The 24,688-nt window shown below is 45.5% G+C and overlaps 1 protein-coding gene across 4 annotated transcripts in view; it reads right to left on the reverse strand.

Moving 5' to 3' along the window:
- Positions 1–933: 933 nt before the first annotated feature.
- git1 (G protein-coupled receptor kinase interacting ArfGAP 1) overlaps positions 934–24,688 on the reverse strand; it is a 32,715-nt gene continuing 8,960 nt past the window's right edge. Inside the window, exons 8-20 of one of the 4 annotated variants that reach the window (XM_029119827.2) lie at positions 24,558–24,642; positions 22,056–22,082; positions 20,857–20,905; positions 17,856–17,928; positions 16,525–16,622; positions 15,188–15,299; positions 14,146–14,273; positions 9,283–9,435; positions 5,082–5,162; positions 3,949–4,025; positions 2,555–2,731; positions 2,330–2,393; positions 934–1,458 (exon numbers count right to left, since the gene is read on the reverse strand). In XM_029119827.2, the coding sequence (XP_028975660.1) occupies positions 1,243–1,458; positions 2,330–2,393; positions 2,555–2,731; positions 3,949–4,025; positions 5,082–5,162; positions 9,283–9,435; positions 14,146–14,273; positions 15,188–15,299; positions 16,525–16,622; positions 17,856–17,928; positions 20,857–20,905; positions 22,056–22,082; positions 24,558–24,642 (1,340 nt within the window). In that variant the 3' untranslated portion in view covers positions 934–1,242. The remainder of the gene's footprint in view (positions 1,459–2,329; positions 2,394–2,554; positions 2,732–3,948; positions 4,026–5,081; positions 5,163–9,282; positions 9,436–14,145; positions 14,274–15,187; positions 15,300–16,524; positions 16,623–17,855; positions 17,929–20,856; positions 20,906–22,055; positions 22,083–24,557; positions 24,643–24,688) is intronic. The other 3 variants (XM_029119840.2, XM_029119835.2, XM_029119851.2) reach the window with 3 other exon arrangements.

Consider the following 24,688-nt stretch of genomic DNA (forward strand, 5'->3'; position numbering starts at 1 on the left):
CTAGCGACAGAAGCAGCCAATGGCTGTGTAATACAGTATTTCGAAGTCATTCGGCTTCTAGGGCTTTTTCGAACAGAGGATTAGGCCCCTTCCCTGACTCTTTTGGCATTTTTTTTCAAACCATTGGCTACCGACACATTAGGACATGACAGGCAAAGAAACAAAAAAATCCACAAAAAATAAAACTGACATGTCACCTCAGAGGAATTGGTGCTCCTGGAGTGTTTGAGGACCATTTCACAGGTTAGTGTGTGTGTGTTTGTGTGTGTGTGTTTGCCCAGACCCAGTCTCACAGAAGGCCAAGGTGGTCTTCTCACAGTTCTCCCTGGTCTTTCTAAACAGGAACCATCCATGAGAGAACATTGAAATAAACAGTAATTCATAAAAAGAATAATACAAAACAACAATAATAATAATAATAATAATCACAATAATTCCAGTGTAAGAGGTGTTTCTTTTCCTAAAGTCAGTAATTCATCCCCAGATGTACAGGTCAAAAAACCAAAACAAAATAATTAATAAACTATTTCTTTTTGAACCACTCAGTCATCTGTCCATGTCTCCTGAACGCCAACACATGCAGCTGTGTGCCTGGTGGCGGGGGCGGGAAACAACGGGGCCCCCTCTCCCCAGCGGAGCCTGGGAGTAAAGTGGAGGTGGTGTCCTGCAGATGAGCAGAGCAGGGCGGCGTCCTTTCTGAAACCTGGACCCATACTAGGCCCCGCTGACTGACCCAGGCCTAGCCCGCTGCGGTCTGAGGAGAGCTCAAGGGCTGTGAAGGGGGTTTGCGTAGAATTGGAGGGAACGTCGACAGACAGAGGGAGGTTGCAAGGTTTGAGATAAGAGCGTCGTTGCTAGAGCCAAGCTGCTGTACTGCTATGCGTCTGTCAGCCCCCCGCATGCGACCCCCCCCCCCCACCCCACCCACCCCCACCCGGTGCTGAACTGAACTCCCTCTCAGTCCTAATGGTTAGAAGAGCCAGAGATATTCTTTCAGCCTACAGCCACATGTGGTCTCTCTCCTAGGCTGGCCTTTCCCTCTCTCTCTAGCCAGGTCTTCTCTACCTGCATTCTCTCCATCCTCTCTCAGCTAGTCCCCTCCCAGTCGTGCCATGATATACTTCTGCATCTTGTTTTGTCACTCCACAGGAAAGCCAGGAGATCTCTCCCTCCGCCACTCCCTTCGCCCTCCCTGTGAGTCAGTCTGGCAGCCCCCCCTGTCCGTCCCCTCTCCTCCCCCCATCACTGTTTCTTCTCGCGAGTAGTGATGGTGACCAGTTGCTTGGCGGCTTTGGCGATGTCGTAGGCGCACTGGATGACCTGCTGGGTGAGCAACTGGTAGTCCACAGCGGGTGATGACAGGTCCGAGGGAGCAGCCTTGCGACACTCCACCTGGAGACGGGAGGCACTGGAGGCCAGGAGGCGCAGGGAGCAGTGCACAGCGTCCAGCGCGGGTCGCTGTGGGGGGGACGGAGAGGAACGAGTGACAGAGGAATGGGGGAGAGAGACAAAGGAAGGAGGAAAAAACTTCTTGAACATCTCCTTTGTAAGAACCAAAACAGTGAAGGCAGTTTCAGTGAAACTGGACTGAACCCAATCAGTGATGGTAGTTTCAGTGAAACTGGACTGAACCCAATCAGTGATGGTAGTTTCAGTGAAACTGGACTGAACCCAATCAGTGATGGTAGTTTCAGGGAAACTGGACTGAACCCAATCAGTGATGGTAGTTTCAGTGAAACTGGACTGAACCCAATCAGTGATGGTAGTTTCAGTGAAACTGGACTCAACCCAATCAGTGATGGTAGTTTCAGTGAAACTGGACTCAACCCAATCAGTGATGGTAGTTTCAGTGAAACTGGACTGAACCCAATCAGTGATGGCAGTGTCAGTGAAAATGGACTGAACCCAATCGGTGATGGTAGTTTCAGTGAAACTGGACTAAACCCAATCAGTGATGGTAGTTTCAGTGAAACTGGACTGAACCCAATCAGTGATGGCAGTGTCAGTGAAACTGGACTGAACCCAATCAGTGATGGTAGTTTCAGTGAAACTGGACTGAACCCAATCAGTGATGGTAGTTTCAGTGAAACTGGACTGAACCCAATCGGTGATGGTAGTTTCAGTGAAACTGGACTGAACCCAATCGGTGATGGTAGTTTCAGTGAAACTGGACTGAACCCAATCGGTGATGGTAGTTTCAGTGAAACTGGACTGAACCCAATCAGTGATGGTAGTTTCAGTGAAAATGGACTGAACCCAATCAGTGACAGCAGTTCAAATGAAACTGGATTCAGGCTTTCTTGCCAAAGAGAGAAATAGTGAAACCTACTTTGGGAAACAGAGAGGCCATTTCAGTAACAGCAGAGTGGATCTTCTCAGAGCAAGGAACGAAGCTGGGGAACACAGACAAACCTCCATTACCACTACTGCCACAACATCAGATAAAGTCATTATCACAGAGAAAGTTCAGCTGACATATCACTGCCCCCATCGCGACGTCAGCTAAACGTCTGTTACCGCCACAGGACATGCCGTTTTAGCTGCGTCATCATACCTTTCATGCTTGAACTCCTGGGCGGCCCTCAGAAGCTCCTGGATATTTTTGGTCACCTGCTCCGTCTTGAGGATGACATCCTCGGTGCACGGAAGGGTTGGGTCTGGCTCACCCGCCTCCCCCCCTCCCCCCTCCTCCGCCTCACCCCGGCCCTCCTCTTCACTACTGCGCCCCATACTGTAAAGACAGACACACAGAGAGACAGTATGTCACACACACACAGTCAAATCACAATATACAGTACCAGTCAAACGTTCGGACATCTACTCATTCAAAGGTATTTCTTTAGTTTTACAGTTTCACACACTGAAGAATGAAATTTGAAAACTGTGAAACACATATGGAATATTGGAGCAACCAGAAAAGTGTTAAATAGATAATAGAACAGAGCAAATGAATAAAGAGAAAATATAGTCCGTTATACTTTAAGACACCAAGGTCAGTCAATCCAGGAACATCTCAAGAACATCTCAAGTTTCTTCAAGTGCAATTGCAGAAATCATGAAGTGCTATGATGAAATTGGCACTCATGAGGACGGCCACAAGAAAGAAAGACCCTGAGTTACCTCTGCTGCAGAGGAATAAGTATGAGTTACCAGCCTCAGGTGTCGGCAATAAACTGCACCTCACATTTCAGCCCAAATAAATGCTTCACATCTCAACATCAACTTTTCAGAGGAGACAGTGTGAATCCGAATTCATGGTCAAACTGCATCAAGGAAACACTACTGAACAACACCAATCAGAAGAAGAAACTTGCTTGGGCCAAGACACGAGAAATGGACAATAGACCAGTGGAAATCTGTCCTTCGGTCGCATTAGTCTTTGCTTCTCAACTGTGCTTTTGTGAGATGCTGAGCAGATGATCTCAAAATGCGTGTTTCCCAACATAAAGCATGTAGGAAGAGGTGTGATGGGTGTGTAATTAAAAAAATCTAAAATATGTATTTTGATTAACACTTTTTGATGATTCCTTGTATTATTTCATAGTTGTGACGTATTGACAATTATACTACAATGTGAAAAATAGTGAAAATAAAGAAAATTACCCTTGAATTAGACGGTCCAAACTTTTGACTGGTATGCCAGTCAAACGCTGAGCAGAGAATCTATAATCCACACCATCTGAATCTTTTCAGAGCCCAGCCCATCTACCCCTGCTAACCATCTTAGGAGCCCCCTGAGTGATTCTGCCACTAAACGTTCCGGCCCTGCTACAGATCAAGGTGATTAAGTCACTGGCCTTTCAGCCTCTGCTAGTTATGTAGGTAGACCAAAAAGTGACTCAGTCCCTGGTCTGTCAGCCCCTGCTAGACATCTAGGGAGACCCCAGAGGGACTCAGTCACTGGCCTTTCCCCCTGCTCTAGACATCCCTCCTCTACACCAGCGTTACCTTAGCGACAGCTCATACGTCTGAGTGTTGTCATAGTCACTATCGGTGCCACTGCCGTGCCACTCTCCCTTAGGGGCCTGTGGACAAACAAAACACCTCATCAGCATCAAAGGTCAACTTTCATGTTTGTTCATTAGGTCGTACTTGACTTGGAATTTGCGCATTGCTGTTTGGATGGGGAAAAAAAAGAATGTATCTTCACATTTCTGGATATGTATTCATTGAAATATGTGTGTGTGTACATGAACCCATTCTAAAACAATAGTCTTATTGCCACTATTCACCACCATGTTGATACCAACAACCAATAGAAGATTGGGCATGATGGCGTTCTCAAACTGAGTTCTCAAAGCTTTAATCGAATCTTAAACCTTTGAAAATAATTTACTGAAGTGATATAATTAATCGCTGTGTGATTTCACTTCATGTGAACAGACTAAAAGCAAATTAGATTTTGACACAAAATAATCAATGGAATCCTCAGATTCATGAGCAGGTAAAAATGGTTCGGTGAATTAATAATTACATTTAATATGGGCCATTCTCCCAATTAATCTGTGAGAGAGAATTTAACAAGATCAAAAGAAAACACAGAGGACCCCTCCCACCCACTATACTCCCAGTTCGAAAAGCACCCCTCTGGGCAGTGCTACAGAATGTCCATGGCCAAGAAGAACATTCTTAGCTTCTATTTATTTATTTAGTTTTTATCAATCCAAGCTAGGGCAGTGGACCTCTGTTAATAAATATATTCATGTCCTTTAGGTCTTAAATGAATATAAGGATTGTTTTAATCTAATGTATTTATAGTCGTAGGTTTTACCTGAATGATATGGTTGTGTTTCATAAAGAACTTGATGTGTGAGAAAGTATAGCATGTGCTTGTGATGTCAACATGTGGTGGTGCCAAAGAAAAATGCCAGCCAGTCAGTCATGACGCTAATCATTAAGCCAGTCAGTCAGCCATTAAGCCAGTCAGTCAGCCATTAAGCCAGTCAGTCAGTCATTAAGCCAGCCAGCCATTAAGCCAGCCAGTCAGTCAGTCATTAAGCCAGCCAGCCAGTCAGTCATTAAGTCAGCCAGTCAGTCAGTCAGTCATTAAGCCAGCCAGCCAGTCAGTCATCCAGTCTCACCATGTATCTCCCCACCTCCGTGGATCCAGAAAGGTGCTGTCCTCCGTAGGGAGTGGGGCCTCCAGGACCCCCCTTCCTCATCTAGACAACAGATAGGAGAGAAACTCAGAGGACCACTAGAAAAACACAAAATAAAAACAAGAGGAACGCTGCCCGAGACTCAGTCAACCCGTAGGTTGGACACAGGCGCTTCAGGAATCAGCTCAGCCTTGTCTAGGGCCATCCCAGACGTTTTGTCCTGTTGAAACTGACTTCTCACCAAAGACTCTAACATTCGACCTGCTGACTGAATGTCTCACTGAAATGTTCATGTCAATAGACCAGATCGTAGAAAACCACACTTCTTTTCTGACACAGAAAATAAAAAAGACTGTTAGCCTTCACCTCATCACGTCTAATCTCATGGTCTGAAAGTGTACAATTCGAGTCAAAGGCTATATTAGACTTTACAAGTCTAATCTCTAGACGACTCTGAAAATCCATCAGCACTTAATGAATACAGGCCCAGATTGTTAGCAGGGTTATGGACACTTCTCATTCGATACATCTCACTGGCAATTTGGAGTAGGAGGCTATGCTCCAAATTGGACCAGACAGTTGGGTCAATAGGTTGTTCTTAGACTCAGTGCTCTCTAATGGAAAGCTAACTAGTTGGACAGTGGGCATTGTTTATGATGTAATACCCTATACAATCAGAGATGAAAACAAATGGAGGAATCGAACAGGGACACATTAGGATTTTGCAAGGCAAGGAAGGACATGTAACGAAGGTGAATGAACCAATCAGCACCACACAAGACGGCATATATGTGTACAGAATGCTGACAGACAGAGAGACAGAAGCTGTTTATGCAAGTTCCATTTCAGACACAGTGTGGCTAGAAGCAGAAGTGAGTAAATGTGTGTGTGTGTGTGTGTGTGTTTAAGGCCTTTGCTGACAAGCAACTTCAGTACCAGGCCCTCATGTATGGCCGGACCAGCCTCGGATATCAGGACAAACTGGCAACACTGATACTGGGTAATTTAGGCCACATTCAATGGCTGACGTGACCTTCAGTGGACAGACCAACAAACATCAAGGGGTCCAAGCAGCCCTCCAGACGATGTGGAGCAGGAAGTGTCATCTTTACCCAGCATTCAGGACCACACAAATATGTTATTTTGGATAAAGTTATTGTGTGTGTGACAGTGTGCTCGCATGCGTGAGTTTTGAGTGCAGGCAGACCAACGTGCACACCAGGTGCTGTTCCAATCGCCACACTTCCTGTTGAATTGCCGCTTATCATCAAAACTTGAACATGACTCCATCTATTCCAGGTGAGAGAATGAGTGAGTGAGTGAGTGAATGACACAGCGCCAAGATTTTAGTCATATAGCTGACTGACAAACATTAATGAGGGCATACGTTTAATACATTCTAGTATACTTATTTACAGGGTGGAGGTGAGGGAATAATGAGCCAAATGGAAGTTGGGATTGATCCGGTGACCATGATTACATGAGGCCCAGATTGGAAATGTAGCCCCTACTTGAACGATCAGTGCCATGGGATCTTTAGTGACCACAGATAGCCAGGACACCAATCAGAAAGACGGTAACTATACAAAGCAATGTCCTCTTGACTGCCCTGGAGCATTGAACCAGAGGGAAGTGTCCCCTAGTGGCCCTCCAACACTATCCTTTTGGGACAAATTTAGACCACTTACACCATTAGAAGGTTAGGACTCCTTCGCTCTTCAGGTCGAGTGAAAGATAACTACTAAATTAAAAACTTCCCCTAACATGGGTAATCCAAGAGAATGTTGTGGCTACAGAAAAGCGATTTAGAGTGTGTGTGTGTGTGTGTGTGTGTGTGGAGCATCTGGCCCAGAAAGCACAGCGTCAGCGGAAAAAAAGGCCCAGGGGGTCAAAGATTAGGGGTTAAAGTGGAAGTGTGTGCACGGCAGACAGGACAGCAGTAGAGGTCGAGCAGTTCATACCACCGTCACCACGGGCGTCCGGGGGAATCCCTCACACTTACACTGGGGTGCAGAGGCTGCAGGCGGCCCGCCAGGGAGTCCAGGCCCGGGGAGTGGGAGTGGGGCTTGGGGGTGGCGGCCCCAGGCTCGTACATAGAGAAGGCCTGTCTGTCTCTCCGCTGGGCCGGTGCCACCGAGGACACTCCCAGGTTGGAGTGGTCCCCTCCCCCACCTCCCCCTCTCACCCCCCCCGGCCAGTGCGCTGGGCTGCCTCCTCCCCCACCTCCCAAACTGCCAGTTCCCCCGCCTCCTCCGACCTGGCCCCCCCGCAACGCACTGTTCTCCGTCTGCATCCGCGAGATCTACGGGGAGAGGTGGGGGGGGGGGGTTGGAGGGAGGGGAGGAGGGTCACCTAAATGTGTCAAAGGTCACATAGACAGGTATCCACATACACAGGAGCGGCACACGGAGTTGACTCAGCTAGCCATACACTAAATATGACCGGAGTTGACTCAGCTAGCCATACACTAAATATGACCGGAGTTGACTCAGCTAGCCATACACTAAATATGACCGGAGTTGACTCAGCTAGCCATACACTAAATATGACCGGAGTTGACTCAGCTAGCCATACACTAAATATGACCAGAGTTGACTCAGCTAGCCATACACTAAATATGACCAGAGTTGACTCAGTTAGCCATACACTAAATATGACCAGAGTTGACTCAGCTAGCCATACACTAAATATGACCGGAGTTGACTCAGCTAGCCATACACTAAATATGACCGGAGTTGACTCAGCTAGCCATACACTAAATATGACCGGAGTTGACTCAGCTAGCCATACACTAAATATGACCGGAGTTGACTCAGCTAACCATACACTAAATATGACCGGAGTTGACTCAGCTAACCATACACTAAATATGACCGGAGTTGACTCAGCTAACCATACACTAAATATGACCGGAGTTGACTCAGCTAACCATACACTAAATATGACCGGAGTTGACTCAGCAAACCATACACTAAATATGACCGGAGTTGACTCAGCTAGCCATACACTAAATATGATGACCGGAGTTGACTCAGCTAACCATACACTAAATATGACCGGAGTTGACTCAGCTAACCATACTGTACATATGACCGGAGTTTACTCAGCCAGCCGTACACTAAATATAAGCGAAGTTGACTCAACTAACCATACACTAAATATGACCATACAGTAGTTGACTCAGCTAGCCATACACTAAATATGAACCGAGCTGACTGATCAATCCCGTCGTTGCCATTGTTATTGGCTAACTAATGCCCAATTGACGATGAATGACTAGTTTTTATGATGGAACTGATTAGTGTTTAGTCTAAACTACACTATTGCAGCTTGAAAATACATTGACTTAGCTAGCGAAAATTTTGCTCAAGAAAATTTCCCTACAACAGATAGTGACTCAATGCCTTCCTACTAACATTGTGTCTTCTGCAGCGCCCCCTGGGGACCACAATGCTCAGTTTGGCATCAGTCCTAAAAAAATATATATCCACAACGATACATACACAAAACGTGCAACCCACGAATAGGCCCAGTGCAGGCTAGACTGCTAGGTGGAAATACAGGGTTAACCTGGTGAACCTGACACCGGGGAACCTGACTAGAGGTGGGCCTTCTTCACCGTCCCGGAGGATCCGGGTCTAACTACACTCATGGGTTAAGACGGGAAGGGCGGCCCTGGCTGACACTGCTGGCGCCTCACCTGGATGTTCCTGTTGAACTAGAAGCACTGGCCAACAACTGCCGTGAATATTGAGTGTTGCAGCCGCTGGTGGGATAGTATATAGTGTGTGTGTGTATTAGGCATGACTGATGGCGCACATTATGGACATAGGGTCACAAATCATGGGAACAAAACAACACCGCCATGGAGAAACCAAATGTCATGACAACAGAAAAAGGTGATACGGGACAACACACTGGAGAACTAAACACCAGCGTGGTGCTGACGTCGTCACTAAGCTGGGCAGCTCTGCGAGGGGTGATTACAGGACAGCCTGTGTGAACCTCGCCCACTGGCACGGAAGACAAAGCACACGCTGGAGCTCATAACAGTTGAGGTACAGTGTGGACAGCATTTTTACATTCCTTCAGCCTTTCTTTTCTCCCATAACACCCCCCACCTCACCTCCCCACCTGCTCGCCTCTGTCCCTCCCTCCCCCCGTGTCCCCCCCCTCTCCGCACCTCCTTCTGCAGCCGGCGCAGCTCCTCGCTCAAGTTGTTGTTGACCTTCATCAGCTGCTGAACTTTAGCCTCTGAGGAGGCCAGGGCCTTCTTGACCTCCAGGTACTCCTGCAGCGTAATCGGCCCGTCCGATAGGTCTGACGAGTCCATGCTCTGAAGACACAAACCATAGAAACAGAACCGTCTGTGGTATCACGCCCGCATATGCACACACACATACACACACACCCCCATGAACACACACCGTCATGGCTGAATACAGGGAATTAAAACTCCCAACACGGAGCCCCATTTTCAGACTTCCACACCGGGCCGTGTGAGAACTGTGAGAAGTCTCCCACCAGAGCAGAGCTGTCTCCCCCAGTCGAACTCTAATCCCCATCTTCCAGCAGCTGTTTCACCACTTCCGGTTGCTGCGGGGGTGTACTTTAAACAGGGGTTCCACCCTCTCCCTCGCCTTCCCTCGCTCTCTACCCTGCTTGCAGAACAATGCCCCACTGATTGGACATCCAGAATAGCCGTGATGTCACTCTAGAAGTATGTGGCGGCGGCAGCAGCAGCCCGGCCACTCCAGCAAGTCATGCTGGGACAGGCGGGCGGCTGGGAGGAGAAACAGCGGCCGAGGATTACACTGCAATCAGCAGAAAGGTCTGAGGAGGAAAACTGGTTTCTGATACTGGATCCCCATGGGAAAATATCATGAGTAATAATAACAACTAACAGAAACAATAGGGTTCCAGCAGCTTTGTTGCCTGGCCCCCTAAAAAGATTTCTGATTGCATACTGGATAGCTGCCCCCAGATGTTATGGTTCAATAATAAGCCAAAGCAGTTTGAGAACGGTTCGAGCATTAGCCAAGAAACGGAAATCCTAACAGCGCCAGGGTGGCCGCCAATAATGACGGAGCCCTAGCTGGAACAACACTTTTCGAGGATGTCTCATTTTAATCCGACACGCTTGTACTCATACTTAACATTCCCCGTTTTCCAACTTCTCATGCAACTGATTTGGATTATGTTTTGACTCTGGACACAGCCCACATGCATTTATTAATTAATAAAATGTTAATTCTTAAAATGTTCAGCCGGCTCAGCTAGTAAAGGACTGGCCTCCCCTGAGAGCCGGGTTCCTCTCCGGGTTTCTTCCTATGTTCTCACTTATTATGGATTTTTCCTAGCCACTGTACATCCACCCTGTTGTTTCTTGCTCTTCTGGGTTTCAGGATGGGTGTTCGTAAAATAACTGTGATAACTGCTGATGTAATAGGGCTTCATAAAACAAATTGAATTGATTTGATTGATAGAACAGGACAAATAAGTCTTTGAACTCTCTCTCAGGTCACCTTGCTAAACCTCATCTCAATGTAAAAACAGAACTGGCAGTGAACCCTACACTAACACAGATGGCCCGATGACAATCAGCTCTGAACAATGAGGGCTGGGAATCAACAGAAAACCAATGCTCTTCTCAATTTTGCAACCTGCTGAATTAGCCTTGCAAAGCACATATATGACCAATATAGAATGCAATATCTGAAACAGTTTTCTTCATTTTTTCCACTACCCATTTTTTCAACAAATGCTAACATAGCACAACAGGCTAACCTAAGGCTAGAGAGCTCTAAAGATTTCCCTATACTTGATAGAACGCAGTCAAAACTGGTGAACAGATCAGAGCAATTTCAGAGCGAACGGCTGAATGAGACGATACCACGGCTTGAAATACGTGAGAGTGAACAATTCATTGACTCTGAAGCAGCTACTCTAGGGGTTGAGCTACCGAATGCTAACAGACAGACACAGATTGGTATACAAGGGATTACTTCAAATCTAGACCACTCTGTCACGGACCTGGCTGACACTCTCCCTTGGACATGTGCTAATGCCACTGGATTAACCTCAGAGGCTTTCAGACCAGCCTTCCTCAACGACACATCTTACTGGCACAGCACCGGGGCTAGACCAAAAGAATCAACTTCAGCAGGGACTTGGTCTGATGTTGTACGCCACAGAGGCAAATCCAGCAAGAATCAAATAGGAGAGCACTAACCCTCAATCCACCACCTGAACTCACACTGCAAAACAGGTACGATCCACAGACTCGGAACAAAATGTGTGTAAATGAACCTAACTCTAGCATTAGGGCTAACCAAAATCCAAGAAATAGCCCTAAAACCACTGATAGGACGAGGGAAAGAAGAAACGTTGCTAACTCCACATAAAGAAAACTATGACCAAAAAGAAAACACCATGGAGAACCACCATGACAGTAAACGCCCTGAAAAGAGAATGTGGGAAAGCAGAACGTAAGTGGAGGAAAACTAAACTTCAAATCCAGTTTGACATTTATAAACAAAGCCTTGGTAGCTTCAACCATGAGTTACGTAGGGCCAGACAGCACCATTTATTGGGAATGATCAACAAAAATATCAACAATACCCGCACTCTATTTGTCATGGTCGACAAGCTTACAAACTCAATAAAGCAGATAGCATCAGAACTCCTGTCCACTGTGAAATGTAATGAATTTGCGTGTTTCTTTAGTAAAAAAAAAAGTATTAGATGGAACATCAGAACTACACAGTCTAACAAGGACGCTGTACCGTCACCACGACCACAAAGACATAACTTGGTTATTATGTCGCATTTACATACAATTGATAAAAAAATCCCTAGAAGAAATAGTTCGACATCTTAAAGTTTCCACTTGCTGTCTTGACACTCTGCCATCAGACAAAAAAATATATGTACTCTATAACAATGGACCTACAGCAAATAGTTAATAGCTCTCTACAATCAGGCATTTTCCCAACGTCTCTAAAAACAGCTGCCATTATGCCTCAAATTAAAAAAGAGAACACTGGATGCATCTATAATGAACAACTATAGACCGGTATCAAATCTTCCTTTTATAGCCAAGATCATTGAGACGGTTGTCTTCAATCAACTCAGCAATTCTGTGACCTCAAGTGGTCTCTTAGACAAATTTCTGTCAGGTTTCCGACCTCACCACAGTACTGAAACAGCCCTGATTAAAGTTTTAAATGATATATGCCTGAAAACTGATTCTGATAAAATAGCAGTTCTGGTTCTATTAGATCTCAGTGCAGCATTTGACACTGTCAATCATAGAACACTTCTAGATAGGCTGGAAAATTGGGTAGGACTCTCCGGGAAAGTCCTTGATTGGTTCAGATCATATCTAGATGGCCGGAGTTACTTTGTCACCATAGGTAATCATGAATCCGATAGGGTGGCTATGACATGCGGAGTTCCACAGGGATCAGTTCTCAGAACGCTACTGTTCAATCTCTATATGCTACCCCTGTGCCAAATTCTACAGAACAACAACATTAACTACCACAGCTATGCCGATGATACTCAAATATATATGGCTCTCAAACCATATGACAACAGCTCAATAGACTCTCTGTGTCACTGTATAGAACACATAAATACCTGGATGAACCAACATTTTCTATAATTAAACCAAGATAAAACTGAGATTACTGTGTTTGGCAACAAAAATAAAAGAACAAGAATTAGTAAAGAGCTGGATTCTCGGGCCCTTAAAACCAGGGATCAAGTGCGTAATCTTGGTGTTTTGATAGACTCAGACCTCACATTTCACAGTCATATCAAAGTGGTCACCAAAACAGCATTCTATCATCAAAAAAATATAGCCAGAATCAAAGGTATAGTGTCCCAAAAAGACAAAGAGAAGCTCATCCCTGCTTTTATTTCTTGTAGGGTTGACTACTGTAATGGCCTCTTAACTGGACTCCCCAAAAAGACTGTAAAACAACTGCAGCTCATTCAGAATGCTGCTGCTAGAGTGTTAACCATGACCAAGAGAACAGAGCACATCACTCCGGTTCTTAAATCTTTGCACTGGCTTCCAGTCAGTTACAGAATAGATTTCAAAGTGGTGCTTTTAGTTTATAAATCTCTGAATGGTTTAAGAATACATTTCTGATATGTTTGAAGAATATAAACTGAGCAGGGCTCTTAGATCCATGAACACAGGTCAGCTAGTAAAACCCAGAGTCCAAACTAAACATGGAGAAGCTGCGTTTAGCATTTATGCTGTACAAAACTGGAATAAACTACCAGAAGATCTTAGATCGTGCCCCAAACGTATACATTTTTAAATCCAGGTTAAAAACACTTCTCTTCTCACGTGCCTATGACTGAGCACTTAAACTTAACCACACTGTCTAGCCTTATAGCTTCCCACTTTTAATCGTTAGCCTTATAGCTTCCCACTTTTAATCGTTAGCCTTATAGATTCCCACTTTTAATCGTTAGCCTTATAGATTCCCACTTTTAATCTTTATATGTTTTCTTGTTGTATTTTTTTATTATTATGATGTATTAATTTGCTTTGATGTTTTCATTTGAGTATTTGTTTTTATGTTATTGCTTTCATATATTTTTCTTTGTGAAGCACATTGAATTGCTTCGATGTATGAATTGTGCTATATAAACAAACTTGCTTACCTTTCCTCTTGTACAAAAATATAAAAGCAACATGCAACAATTTCAAAGATTTTCACTGTGTTACATTTCATAAAAGGAAATCAGTAAATTTACCATAAAATTCACCTGGCCCTAATCTCTGGATTTCATGTGGCAGTGTAAAAAGCAACATCGCAATAAATAAAAAAAAGTTTCGATTATAATTATAGAAAAAAGCAATATTTGCAGCCCTACTGCTAATCATACAAAACACCTTGAAAAGAAAACTCTTCATAACAAAAGCCTGAGTCTCTAATTGGACAAAGTCAGGAAGGTTGTTTGCATCCACGGGATGACTAATGGACTAGTGGACAGAACGGGGCTGTCCAGCAGTATCCCCCCTCACCTTGGCCCGGTTGTTCCTCTGTGTATTGTTGTTGTTCTGCGTGGTCAGCTCGCTGTCTGTGTCCTCATCTGACGCCACGCTGTCGTAGTCATGCTGGTCGTCGTCAGCCCCCAGGCCTAGACTGGAGTCTACAGCCATGTACCAGAGAAGAGTTATTACATAGGGCTAGACTGGAGTCTACAGCCATGTACCAGAGAAGAGTTATTACATAGGGCTAGACTGGAGTCTACAGCCATGTACCAGAGAAGAGTTATTACATAGGGCTAGACTGGAGTCTACAGCCATGTACCAGAGAAGAGTTATTACATAGGGCTAGACTGGAGTCTACAGCCATGTACCAGAGAAGAGTTATTACATAGGGCTAGACTGGAGTCTACAGCCATGTACCAGAGAAGAGTTATTACATAGGGCTAGACTGGAGTCTACAGCCATGTACCAGAGAAGAGTTATTACATAGGGCTAGACTGGAGTCTACAGCCATGTACCAGAGAAGAGTTATTACTTAGGGCTAGACTGGAGTCTACAACCATGTACCAGAGAACAGTTATTACATAGGGCCTAGACTGGAGTCTACAACCATGGAGCAGAGAACAGTTATTACATAGGGCTTTTTCCAGTCACTTGTGTCACTTGTATGTATGCAAAATGGGGTGGTAATTATCATTAATATTATGTAAATATATTATTAAATTGTTACATAATTTTGTATTTTATTTTGTTGAATTCTGTGTTTTATTCCACATTTTGTGATTCTGTCTGAATACTCTGCAACATGGAAATTATAGGGACCTATCTGCCCCTCCCCTCCTCTCTCTCCCCACCCCTCCTCTCTCTCCCCACCCCTCCCCTCTCTCCCCACCCCTCCTCTCTCTCCCCACCCCTCCTCTCTCTCCCCACCCCTCCTCTCTCTCCCCACCCCTCCTCTCTCTCCCCACCCCTCCTCTCTCTCCCCACCCCTCCTCTTTCTCCCCACCCCTCCTCTCCTATCGCTCCTCTCCTCTCCTATCGCTCCGCTCCTCTCCTATCGCTCCGCTCCTCTCACCCGTAGGGCTGCTCAGGCCTTTTCCCTGTTGCCTTCTCTTGGCGTCACTCAGGATGTCGATGATTAGTGTTGCAAACTCGCGAGCGTTAAAACGGGCCAACTTCTGTCGTCCCTGAAAGAGAAAGAGAGGCAGGGAAATTCATGATGGGAGTACTTGAAAAATAATAAACAGACAGAGACAGACTTCGGTAGTACGGTCCTGTGGTCACTTGGCACAGGATTTAGAAACACACTGTTATAGGACTACAGTTGGTCATTTTAACACACACACACACACGAGCTAGCAATTAGCATGCTTTTGCTTGCACAAAGGGACAAAAATGCAAGCTCTGAATCCTTAAATTCTCAACACAGCCTCTGTGACTGTATTGGAATCATGTACGTGTCTGTTTTCAGACCATCACTGATCGGTCCTCAAGCAACATTCAATCCAACCCTATATGTACATGTCACCAAAGCTGTATGAAGGTCACTGTTAACACTCATGAGAGGGCCAAATGAGGACACGCCCACGCACGCTCCCCTTTTCTCCCTGACCCTGTTCACTCTCCCCCACAGCAGGAAAACATTCTCTCACTTTCCTCCATCTATCCATCTCTGTGTGTCGTTTCTCTTCACCGTACTGCCAGCGCAGAAGCTCCAACGTCCCACTGCAGCCACAAACTATATATAGAACCTGAGCTTTTATCCCTCAATCTCCTTTTCTCACTCATTCACTCTCTGTTGGTTGCGACTTCAGTCCTTCATTTTCCTCTTTTTGTTCCCGTTTTAAATCTGTCCTGCTCTGGTAGGGTCTCATTTAAATGACATTAACATTAGAGTCATTTAGCAGACGGTCTTGTCCAGGCAGAGACACAGAGTCTGTGCCTTGATTCATCCCTCCTGCTGACCACCCATGCCTGCTGGAATCTTAATGGGTATGACGAGTCATATTAATGTCCGGAACATAATTAATGGAATGGCCTGAAAGGCTGGCTGACAGACTGGCTGATATGTTGGCTGTCAGATAAGCTGTCTGATACGCTGGCTGGCTGATACAGTAGCTGGCGGGCTGATAAAGTGGCTGGCTAGCTGATAAAGTGGCTGGCTGGCTGATACACCGGCTGGCCGGCTGATACACCGGCTGGCTGGCTGATACACTGGCTGGCTGGCTGATAAAGTGTTTTTAACATCAATGCTTTAACATGTTCATCACTAATCCTACAAAGACTGACAAGAAAACATACACCTCCTTGATACAATGTATTACAGCTGCCAGTCAACAAACGTGACCTTTGTTTCAGGTGGTGAGAATGTGTGTGTGTGTGTGTGAGAGAAAGCAACAGTAGTATAGTTACCTGGTTGCGTGTGGCTGAGTATTCAGGGTTGACTGGCAGAAAAGGCACTGCGCTGCGTTCTGTGACCAGGGTGCTGTGGTTCTGAGTGGTCAGCCACACTGACAGAGACAGAGACACAGATCATACACTGCTGTGTGTGTGTGTGTGTGGAAGAAACAAGGCCATTTCAGATGAAAATTGGAACGCACACAGTAACACACCCTGCTTACCGCCCATACACAGACACACCCAGAACCAGTACAGAACCGTTACGGACTTCAACCTTGTCTTCTACTGCACCCTACTCCCGCTACCCCATCCTGCTTACCTGCTGAATCTCTGTCAGACTACGTAGTCGGCAACTTCGGGGAGAGGGAGTGAGGGAGAACAGCCAGGATTACTTAGGTACTTTCTCACCAGCTTACTGACTCCCTGTCCCTCTGAACGGCATTCTTCTCTCTCTCTCTCTCTCTCTCTCTCTCTCTCTCCCTCCCTCATATTTCTTCCCCTCTCTAGTTTGAGCCATGTGATTCCAGACAGTGTTTATGTGTTCTCTCTGTTTCCCTTCTAAACAGTGGTCTGTCTCCCAGGGAACTGGCTACTGGAGCGAGGCCAAAAATGACACCCTATTTCCTTCATATTGCACTACTTCTGCTTTGGTGAAATGCAGTGCCCTATTTCAAATAGGCTGCCATTAGGATCAAAACAGATTCCATGACTTAAAAAGGAAAAGTTACCAGGATGGAGAGATGAACAGAGAGGAGGGAAGAGAAGGGTTACACAGGAGGGGAGGAAAAGACCAGGACATGGAGATGGAGAGGAAGATAGGAAGGAGTATTACAAGACAGGGAGGAGTAAGGGAGGGGTTATACCGTAGAGGAGGAGGGGTTATACCATAGGGCAGGGTTTGTACAGTAGAGGAGGACTTATACCTTAGATGAAGAGGAGGGGTTATACCTTAGATGAAGAGGAGGGGTTATACCGTAGGGGAGGAGATGGGATTATATCGTAAAGGAGGAGGAGGGGTTATACCGTAGGGGAGGAAGAGGGGTAATACCTTAGATGAAGAGGAGGGGTTATACCATAGATGAAGAGGAGGGGTTATACCATAGGGGAGGAGGAGGGGTTATACCTTAGATGAAGAGGAGGGGTTATACCGTAGGGGAGGAGGTGGGATTATATCGTAAAGGAGGAGGAGGGGTTATACCGTAGGGGAGGAGGAGGGGTTATATCTTAGATGAAGAGGAGGGGTTATACCGTAGGGGAGGAGGTGGGATTATACCGTAAAGGAGGAGGAGGGGTTATACCGTAGGGGAGGAGGAGGGATTATACCGTAAAGGAGGAGTTCTCACCTGCATCATTCTCCCTGCGGTCCACTTCATCATACACATCCATGGCCAGCTCCTCAAACAATCGATTGTTCAACTGTCACACACACACACACACACACACACACAGGAAGCATATTGAACCAGAAGTGTACACACACACCCAGCCAGACAAACATTACCAAAAGACGGCAAAAGTGCAAAGAAAAAAAAAAGGGAAAAACAGACACATACAGATAATGAGATCAATAGTTCAACCAGCCAGACAATCATATACAGCAACACACAACACATCCAGTAGAGTGACAGTGAAGAGTTGGGTCAAGTAGCAATCTGGGCCAAAAAATAATTGATTATACCAAACAGGAAATAGAGAAAGTCATAGGACCTTAGTCACTAGTCCACTTTAATAGGTTGGGTTCTTTGGTCTCCATAAAGCAAAAAAATAAATAAATAAATAAATAAATAAATTAAAAAATTATATATATATATATATATATATATATATATATATATATATATATATATATATATATATATATATATATATATAAACATGAAAAAAATAAAATATATACACTCACCTAAAGGATTATTAGGAACACCATACTAATACTGTGTTTGACCCCCTTTCGCCTTCAGAACTGCCTTAATTCTACGTGGCATTGATTCAACAAGGTACTGAAAGCATTCTTTAGAAATGTTGGCCCATATTGATAGCATCTTGCAGTTGATGGATGCACATCCAGGGCACGAAGCTCCCGTTCCACCACATCTCAAAGATGCTCTATTGGGTTGAGATCTGGTGACTATGGGGGCCATTTCAGTACAGTGAAGTCATTGTCATGTTTTCAGAAACCAATTTGAAATGATTCGAGCTTTGTGACATGGTGCATTATCCTGCTGGAAGCAGCCATCAGAAAATGGGTACATGGTGGTCATAAAGGGATGGCCATGGTCAGAAACAATGCTCAGGTAGGCCGTGGCATTTAAACGATGCCCAATTGGCACTAAGGGGCCTAAAGTGTGCTAAGAAAACATCCCCCACACCATTACACCACCACCACCAGCCTGCACAGTGGTAACAAGGCATGATGGATCCATGTTCTCATTCTGTTTAAGCCAAATTCTGACTCTACCATCTGAATGTCTCAACAGAAATCAAGACTCATCAGACAAGGCAACATTCTTCCAGTCTTCAACTGTCCAATTTTGGTGAGCTAGTGCAAATTGTAGCCTCTTTTTCCTATTTGTAGTGGAGATGAGTGGTACCCGGTGGGGTCTTCTGCTGTTGTAGCCCATCCGCCTCAAGGTTGTGCGTGTTGTGGCTTCACAAATGCTTTGTTGCATACCTCGGTTGTAACGAGTGGTTATTTCAGTCAAAGTTGCTCTTCTATCAGCTTGAATCAGTCGGCCCATTCTCCTCTGACCTCTAGCATCAACAAGGCATTTTCGCCCACAGGACTGCCGCATACTGGATGTTTTTCCCTTTTCACACCATTCTTTGTAAACCCTAGAAATGGTTGTGCGTGAAAATCCCAGTAACTGAGCAGATTGTGACCAACAACCATGCCACGCTCAAAATTGCTTAAATCACCTTTCTTTCCCATTTTGACATTCAGTTTGGAGTTCAGGAGATTGTCTTGACCAGGACCACACCCCTAAATGCATTGAAGCAACTGCCATGTGATTGGTTGATTACATAATTGCATTAATGAGAAATTGAACTGGTGTTCCTAATAATCCTTTAGGTGAGTGTATATATACCAACCAGCCATAACGTTATGAGCACTGACAGGCAAAGTGAACATTGAGGCATGGACTCCACTAGACCTCTGAAGGTGTGCTGTGGTATCTGGCACCAAGATGTTAGCAGCAGATCCTTTAGGTCCTGTAAGTTGCGAGGTGGGGCCTCCATAGATCAGACTTGTGTGTCCAGCACATCCCACAGATGCTCGATTGCATTAAGATCTGAGAAATTTGAAGGCCAGGTCAACACTATGAACCCGTTGTGTTCCTCAAACCATTCCTGAACCATTTTTGCTTTGTGGCAGGGTGCATTATCCTGCTACAAGAAGCCAATGCCATCAGGGAATATCGTTGCCATGAAAGGGTGCACATGGTCTGCAACAACGCTTAGGTAGGTGGTACGTGTCAAAGTAACATTTACATGAATGGCAGGGCCCAAGGTTTCCCAGGAGAACATTACCCAAATCATCACACTGCCTCTGCCGGCTTGCCTTCTTCCCATAGTGCATCCTGGTGCCGTGTGTTTTCCTGGTAAGTGATGCACACGCACCTGGCCATCCACGTGATGTAAAAGAAAACGTGATTAATCAGACCAGGCCACCTTCTTCCATTGCTCCACACATCTGTGGGATCGGACCACATGGGCCAGCCTTCGCTCCCCATGTGCATCAATGAGCCTTGGCCGCCCATAACTCCGTCGCCGGGTTCACAGTTTTTCCTTCCATGGACCACTTTTGATAGGTACTGACCACTGCAGACTGGGAACACCCTACAAGGGCTGCAGTTTTGGAGACGCTCTGATCCAGTCATCTAGCCATCACAATTTGCCCCTTGTCAAAGTCACTCAGATCATTACGCCTGCACACTCTTCCTGCTTCTAACACATCAACTTTAATATATTCCACTCACTGACAGGTGCCATGTTAACGAGATTATCAGTGTTATTCACTTCACCTGTCAGTGGTCATAATGTTATGGCTGATTGGTAAATATATAATGTTGTGTCCTAATGAACATGAGGCAGGTATACTCATAGGTTCTGGCAACGAAGCGGATTTTCTATTTACCCAGATAAAATCCAGCATAGCAGTAGCATGATTTTAGATGCGAATATGAAGGCAGATAAAAGCAGTTCAACATGCCAATACTAAGTGTTTGTGCAATTACTGGCAGACTACAGACACGGTATCATTCTGGATACGTGGGAAAGCCACATTATAGCCAGAATCACAGTGTCCCTTTAACTGTAACCTCTACCCTCCAGAGCATCACTCACCGCTTGGAGCTTCTTCTTGGCAGCCTTGGCCAGTTCTGATAGGTCCAGGCTACACAGACGGAGACAGACAGAATGACACTGTGAACACAACCACACAACCAGACCAAGGAGAGAGACAGAGAAAGAGAGCCGAAGAGGGGGATGAGGGGAGACAGGAGAGAGGGATGGAACAGTTGGGTTTTCTCTGGGGATGGGCGAGAGGGTGAGTTGGGAGGGATGCCAGGTCTCAGGGGAAAGATTTTAGCAGATGAAATGTAGCCCAGGGTACTTTAGTTTGACCTTATTCACATGATGAGCCCAACTTAAATAAAAATAAAAAAACAGGTGAGGGGAAAAGGTGATGCCCAGGTGTTGATCCCAAATGCCAAGGACCTTTCAATACAACACCATCTAGGACGCCTCGGTGTTGATTATAAATGCCAGGGACCTCACAATACATTAACATCGAGGACACCCAGGTGTAGATACCAAAAGCCAGGGACCTCAAAATACAACACCATCTAGGATGTCCAGGTGTTGATATCAAATGCCAGGGACCTCACAATACAACACCAACTAGGACACCCAGGTGTTGATTCCAAATGCCCAGACCGTCTCCATTCCATATACATGTCATTGGTGGATTACGTTATTTTATTGTGCTTCACTGTTTCAAGCGAAGGCTCATCGCCTGCCAGGGCTACGCCCTCCCATTCTCTAGGGCAGAGAACAGAGCATGTCGTAATTACAGACAGATCGCCTATGATATCAATCATGTCATCTTGGCACCGTAACCATTTTGGTGGATAATGTCAGTAATGTGGTCTGCATTACCCTGGGGAGGAGTCAACAATGACAGAGACTTCGGTGCAAGACGCCGCCACAGACAGGGCTGCACAGACTTCATTGATTTAGGGGGGAAATGTGTTAGTGTCCAGACCTAGAGCTCTGGAAGGGCTATCCAAGGTGGTTGCTGGAGAAGGGCTCCGTGACTGTGAAACCCCGGGCTAAAATGGAGATTAAAACATAATGGGTTTTTTTTGTGTTTTTTTTACCCTTTGGAGTTAATGGAACCAAAACAACTGGTAATAGTACTATGAAAACAATACATTCCTTCCTTCCTTAACACCAGCAAGATAATGGGAAGCACGTGGGAGTAAGGATGAAAAAGAGATGGGAGTGATGTTGAGGGAGTGGGAGAGAAGAAGAGAAGGAGGTACCTCTGTGTTGGGCACTTAGGGCGAGCTCTGCCTCCACAAGCGCAGCAAAGATGGAGAGAACAGAAAACGTGTGAGCGAGACAAGAAAGAGACAGAGAGAAAGCAATAGACAGATAGGTGATAGAGAGAGGGAAAGACCCCATAAACCCCTGGGTCCATACACAGAGTGTCTCAGAGTAAGAGCCCTAGTCTAGGATCAGGTCCCTTACCAGTCAATTCATCCTAGATCAGTTACTCTGAGACACCTTGTGAACAAAGGCCCAGTTGTTCCCCACACGTCATATGAGCTGACATCTGTCATAGTATAGTGGAGTATATGGCCAATATACCACGGCTATCCTGGATACAGCCCTTAGCCTCGGTATGTCAGTCATGTACAAACGTACCCCCAAGGAGCCCAACGTTTTTTTTGTCATTCACCTGACAGTTCTAAGCAATAAGGCACGAGTGGGCGTGGTATATCGCCAAAAAAACACGGCTAAGAGCTGTCTAATGCGCAATGCTTTGTGGAGTGATATTTTAGCAACACACCACAAACCCCAGAGCTGACTTATTTCTCATATAAACCGGTTACAATGAGAGCAGTAAAAAGTGATGTGATGTCATACCCGTGGTATAAGGGCTCATATACCATGGCTATCGACCAATCAGCATTCAAGGTTAGAACCACCATGTTTATATATAGAATATAGTAAAATAGAGTATTGTTCAGTATTGTTAGAACAGTGCTGTAGTTTGGCAGACAGTAATCCAGTCAGCAGTGTTAGGGGCTTTCCTCTCTGTATCTGTAGCAGTAATGGCTAGCTAACAACAGGGCACAGCCTGCTGGTCAATAGACTGAAATACAACCCTGTTTCCAAAAATGTTGGGACACTGTGAAAAATTTACATTTATACAGAATGCAAAGATATGCAAATAATTTAAACCCTATATTCAATAGAAAATAGTACAAAGACAACATATCAAATGTTGAAATAGAAATGTTTTATTGTTCCTTGAAAAATACACTGCTCAAAAAAATGAAGGGAACACGTAGTTTTTACAGTCTAACACCAAGTCAATTAAACTTCAGGAATATCAATCTGTCCAGTTAGGAAGCATAAGCGATTGTGAATCAACGTCACCTGTTTTAGTGCAAATGAAAGTGACAACAGGTGCACTGGAGAGGCAACAGCAAGACAACCCCAAATATAGAATAGTTTTGCAGGTGGTGGCCACAGACAATTGCTCCCTCCTTATCCTTTCTGACTGAATCTTCTCTAGTTTTGCATTTAGCTAATGTCCTTGTCACTACTGGCAGCATAAGGCGGTACCTGCAGCCCATTCAGGTTGCACAGGCAGTCCAGTCCCTCCAGGATGGCACATCCATACGTGCCTTTGTATAGTTTGCTTTGTTTCCCAGTACAGTCTCAAGAGCATGGAGGAGATATCAAGAGATGGGCTGTTTCTCAAGGAGAGCTGGACAGGGCCGTAGAAGGGTATCTGCTCCTTTGTGTGAGGAGGAACAGGAGGAGCACTGCCAGAGCCCTACAAAATCACCCCCAGTGGGCTACTGGTGTGTAGGTTTCTGACCAAACTGTCAGAAACAGACTCCATGAGGGGGGCACGAGGGCCCGACATCCTCTAGTGGGACCAGCCCAGCACCGTACAGCTTGATTGGCATATGCCAGAGAACACCAGAATTGGCAGGTCCGCTACTGGTGCCCCGTTCTCTGACTGTTGTTAGGTACCTGGATAAAATCCCCAGACCCATTGTCAGACCTTACGCTGGTGCAGTGGGCCCTGGGTTCCTCCTGGTCCAGGACAATTTGCCTGGCCTCATGTGGCCAGAGTGTATAGGCAGTTCCTGGATGACAAAGGCATTGATGCCATTGACTGGCCCTCACATTCCCCAGACCTGAATCCAACTGAGAAGCTCTGGGACATTGTGTATGGGTGCATCTGATGCCGCCAAATAGCACCACAGACTTTTCCAGGGAGCTCACTGATGCCCTGATCCAGGTCCAGGAGATCCCCCAGGACACCATCCGCCGTTTCATCAGGAGCATGCCCAGACGTTGTCGGGAGTACATACAGGCACGTGGGGGCCATACACACTACTGAGTTACATTATCAGTTGCCGTGATGAAATTCAAGCAAGTTGGAACAGCCTGTTGTTCACTTAGCTTTTCAGTGCGAGTTTGAATCCAGCTCTCAGTTGGTTGGTGATTTTGGCTTCCATTGAACATTGTTATATCAGGTTGTTTTCAACGAATAACACAATGTACAATAAAGGTTTTGATCTTTAATATATTCCCTTCATCGAGACCCGATGTGTGATTTAAGTGTTCCCTTACATTTTTTGAGCAGTGTATATAATAAAAACCAAGAAGCATGCAAAGACTTAGAGCATGGCTCCTCTTCAGGTTTCTTCCAAAGTGCCTGTCTTCCTAGGGAGTTGTTTCTAGCCTCTGTACTGGTACATCTACATTGCTGTGTAAAGTAATTGATGGAAGGCCCTCACCTGTCAGCCATCTGAGGAATGATATAATGCCCGTTCTTGTGATCTGCCGAGTAGAGAAACAACACCTTCAGCCGCAGCAGGTGACCTGTTAGACCCAAGGCTGTCGTAAAGTGAGACCCCTAAGGTCGTAG

Source organism: Esox lucius, chromosome 1 (assembly GCF_011004845.1).
Source record: "Esox lucius isolate fEsoLuc1 chromosome 1, fEsoLuc1.pri, whole genome shotgun sequence".
NCBI lineage: Eukaryota > Metazoa > Chordata > Actinopteri > Esociformes > Esocidae > Esox > Esox lucius.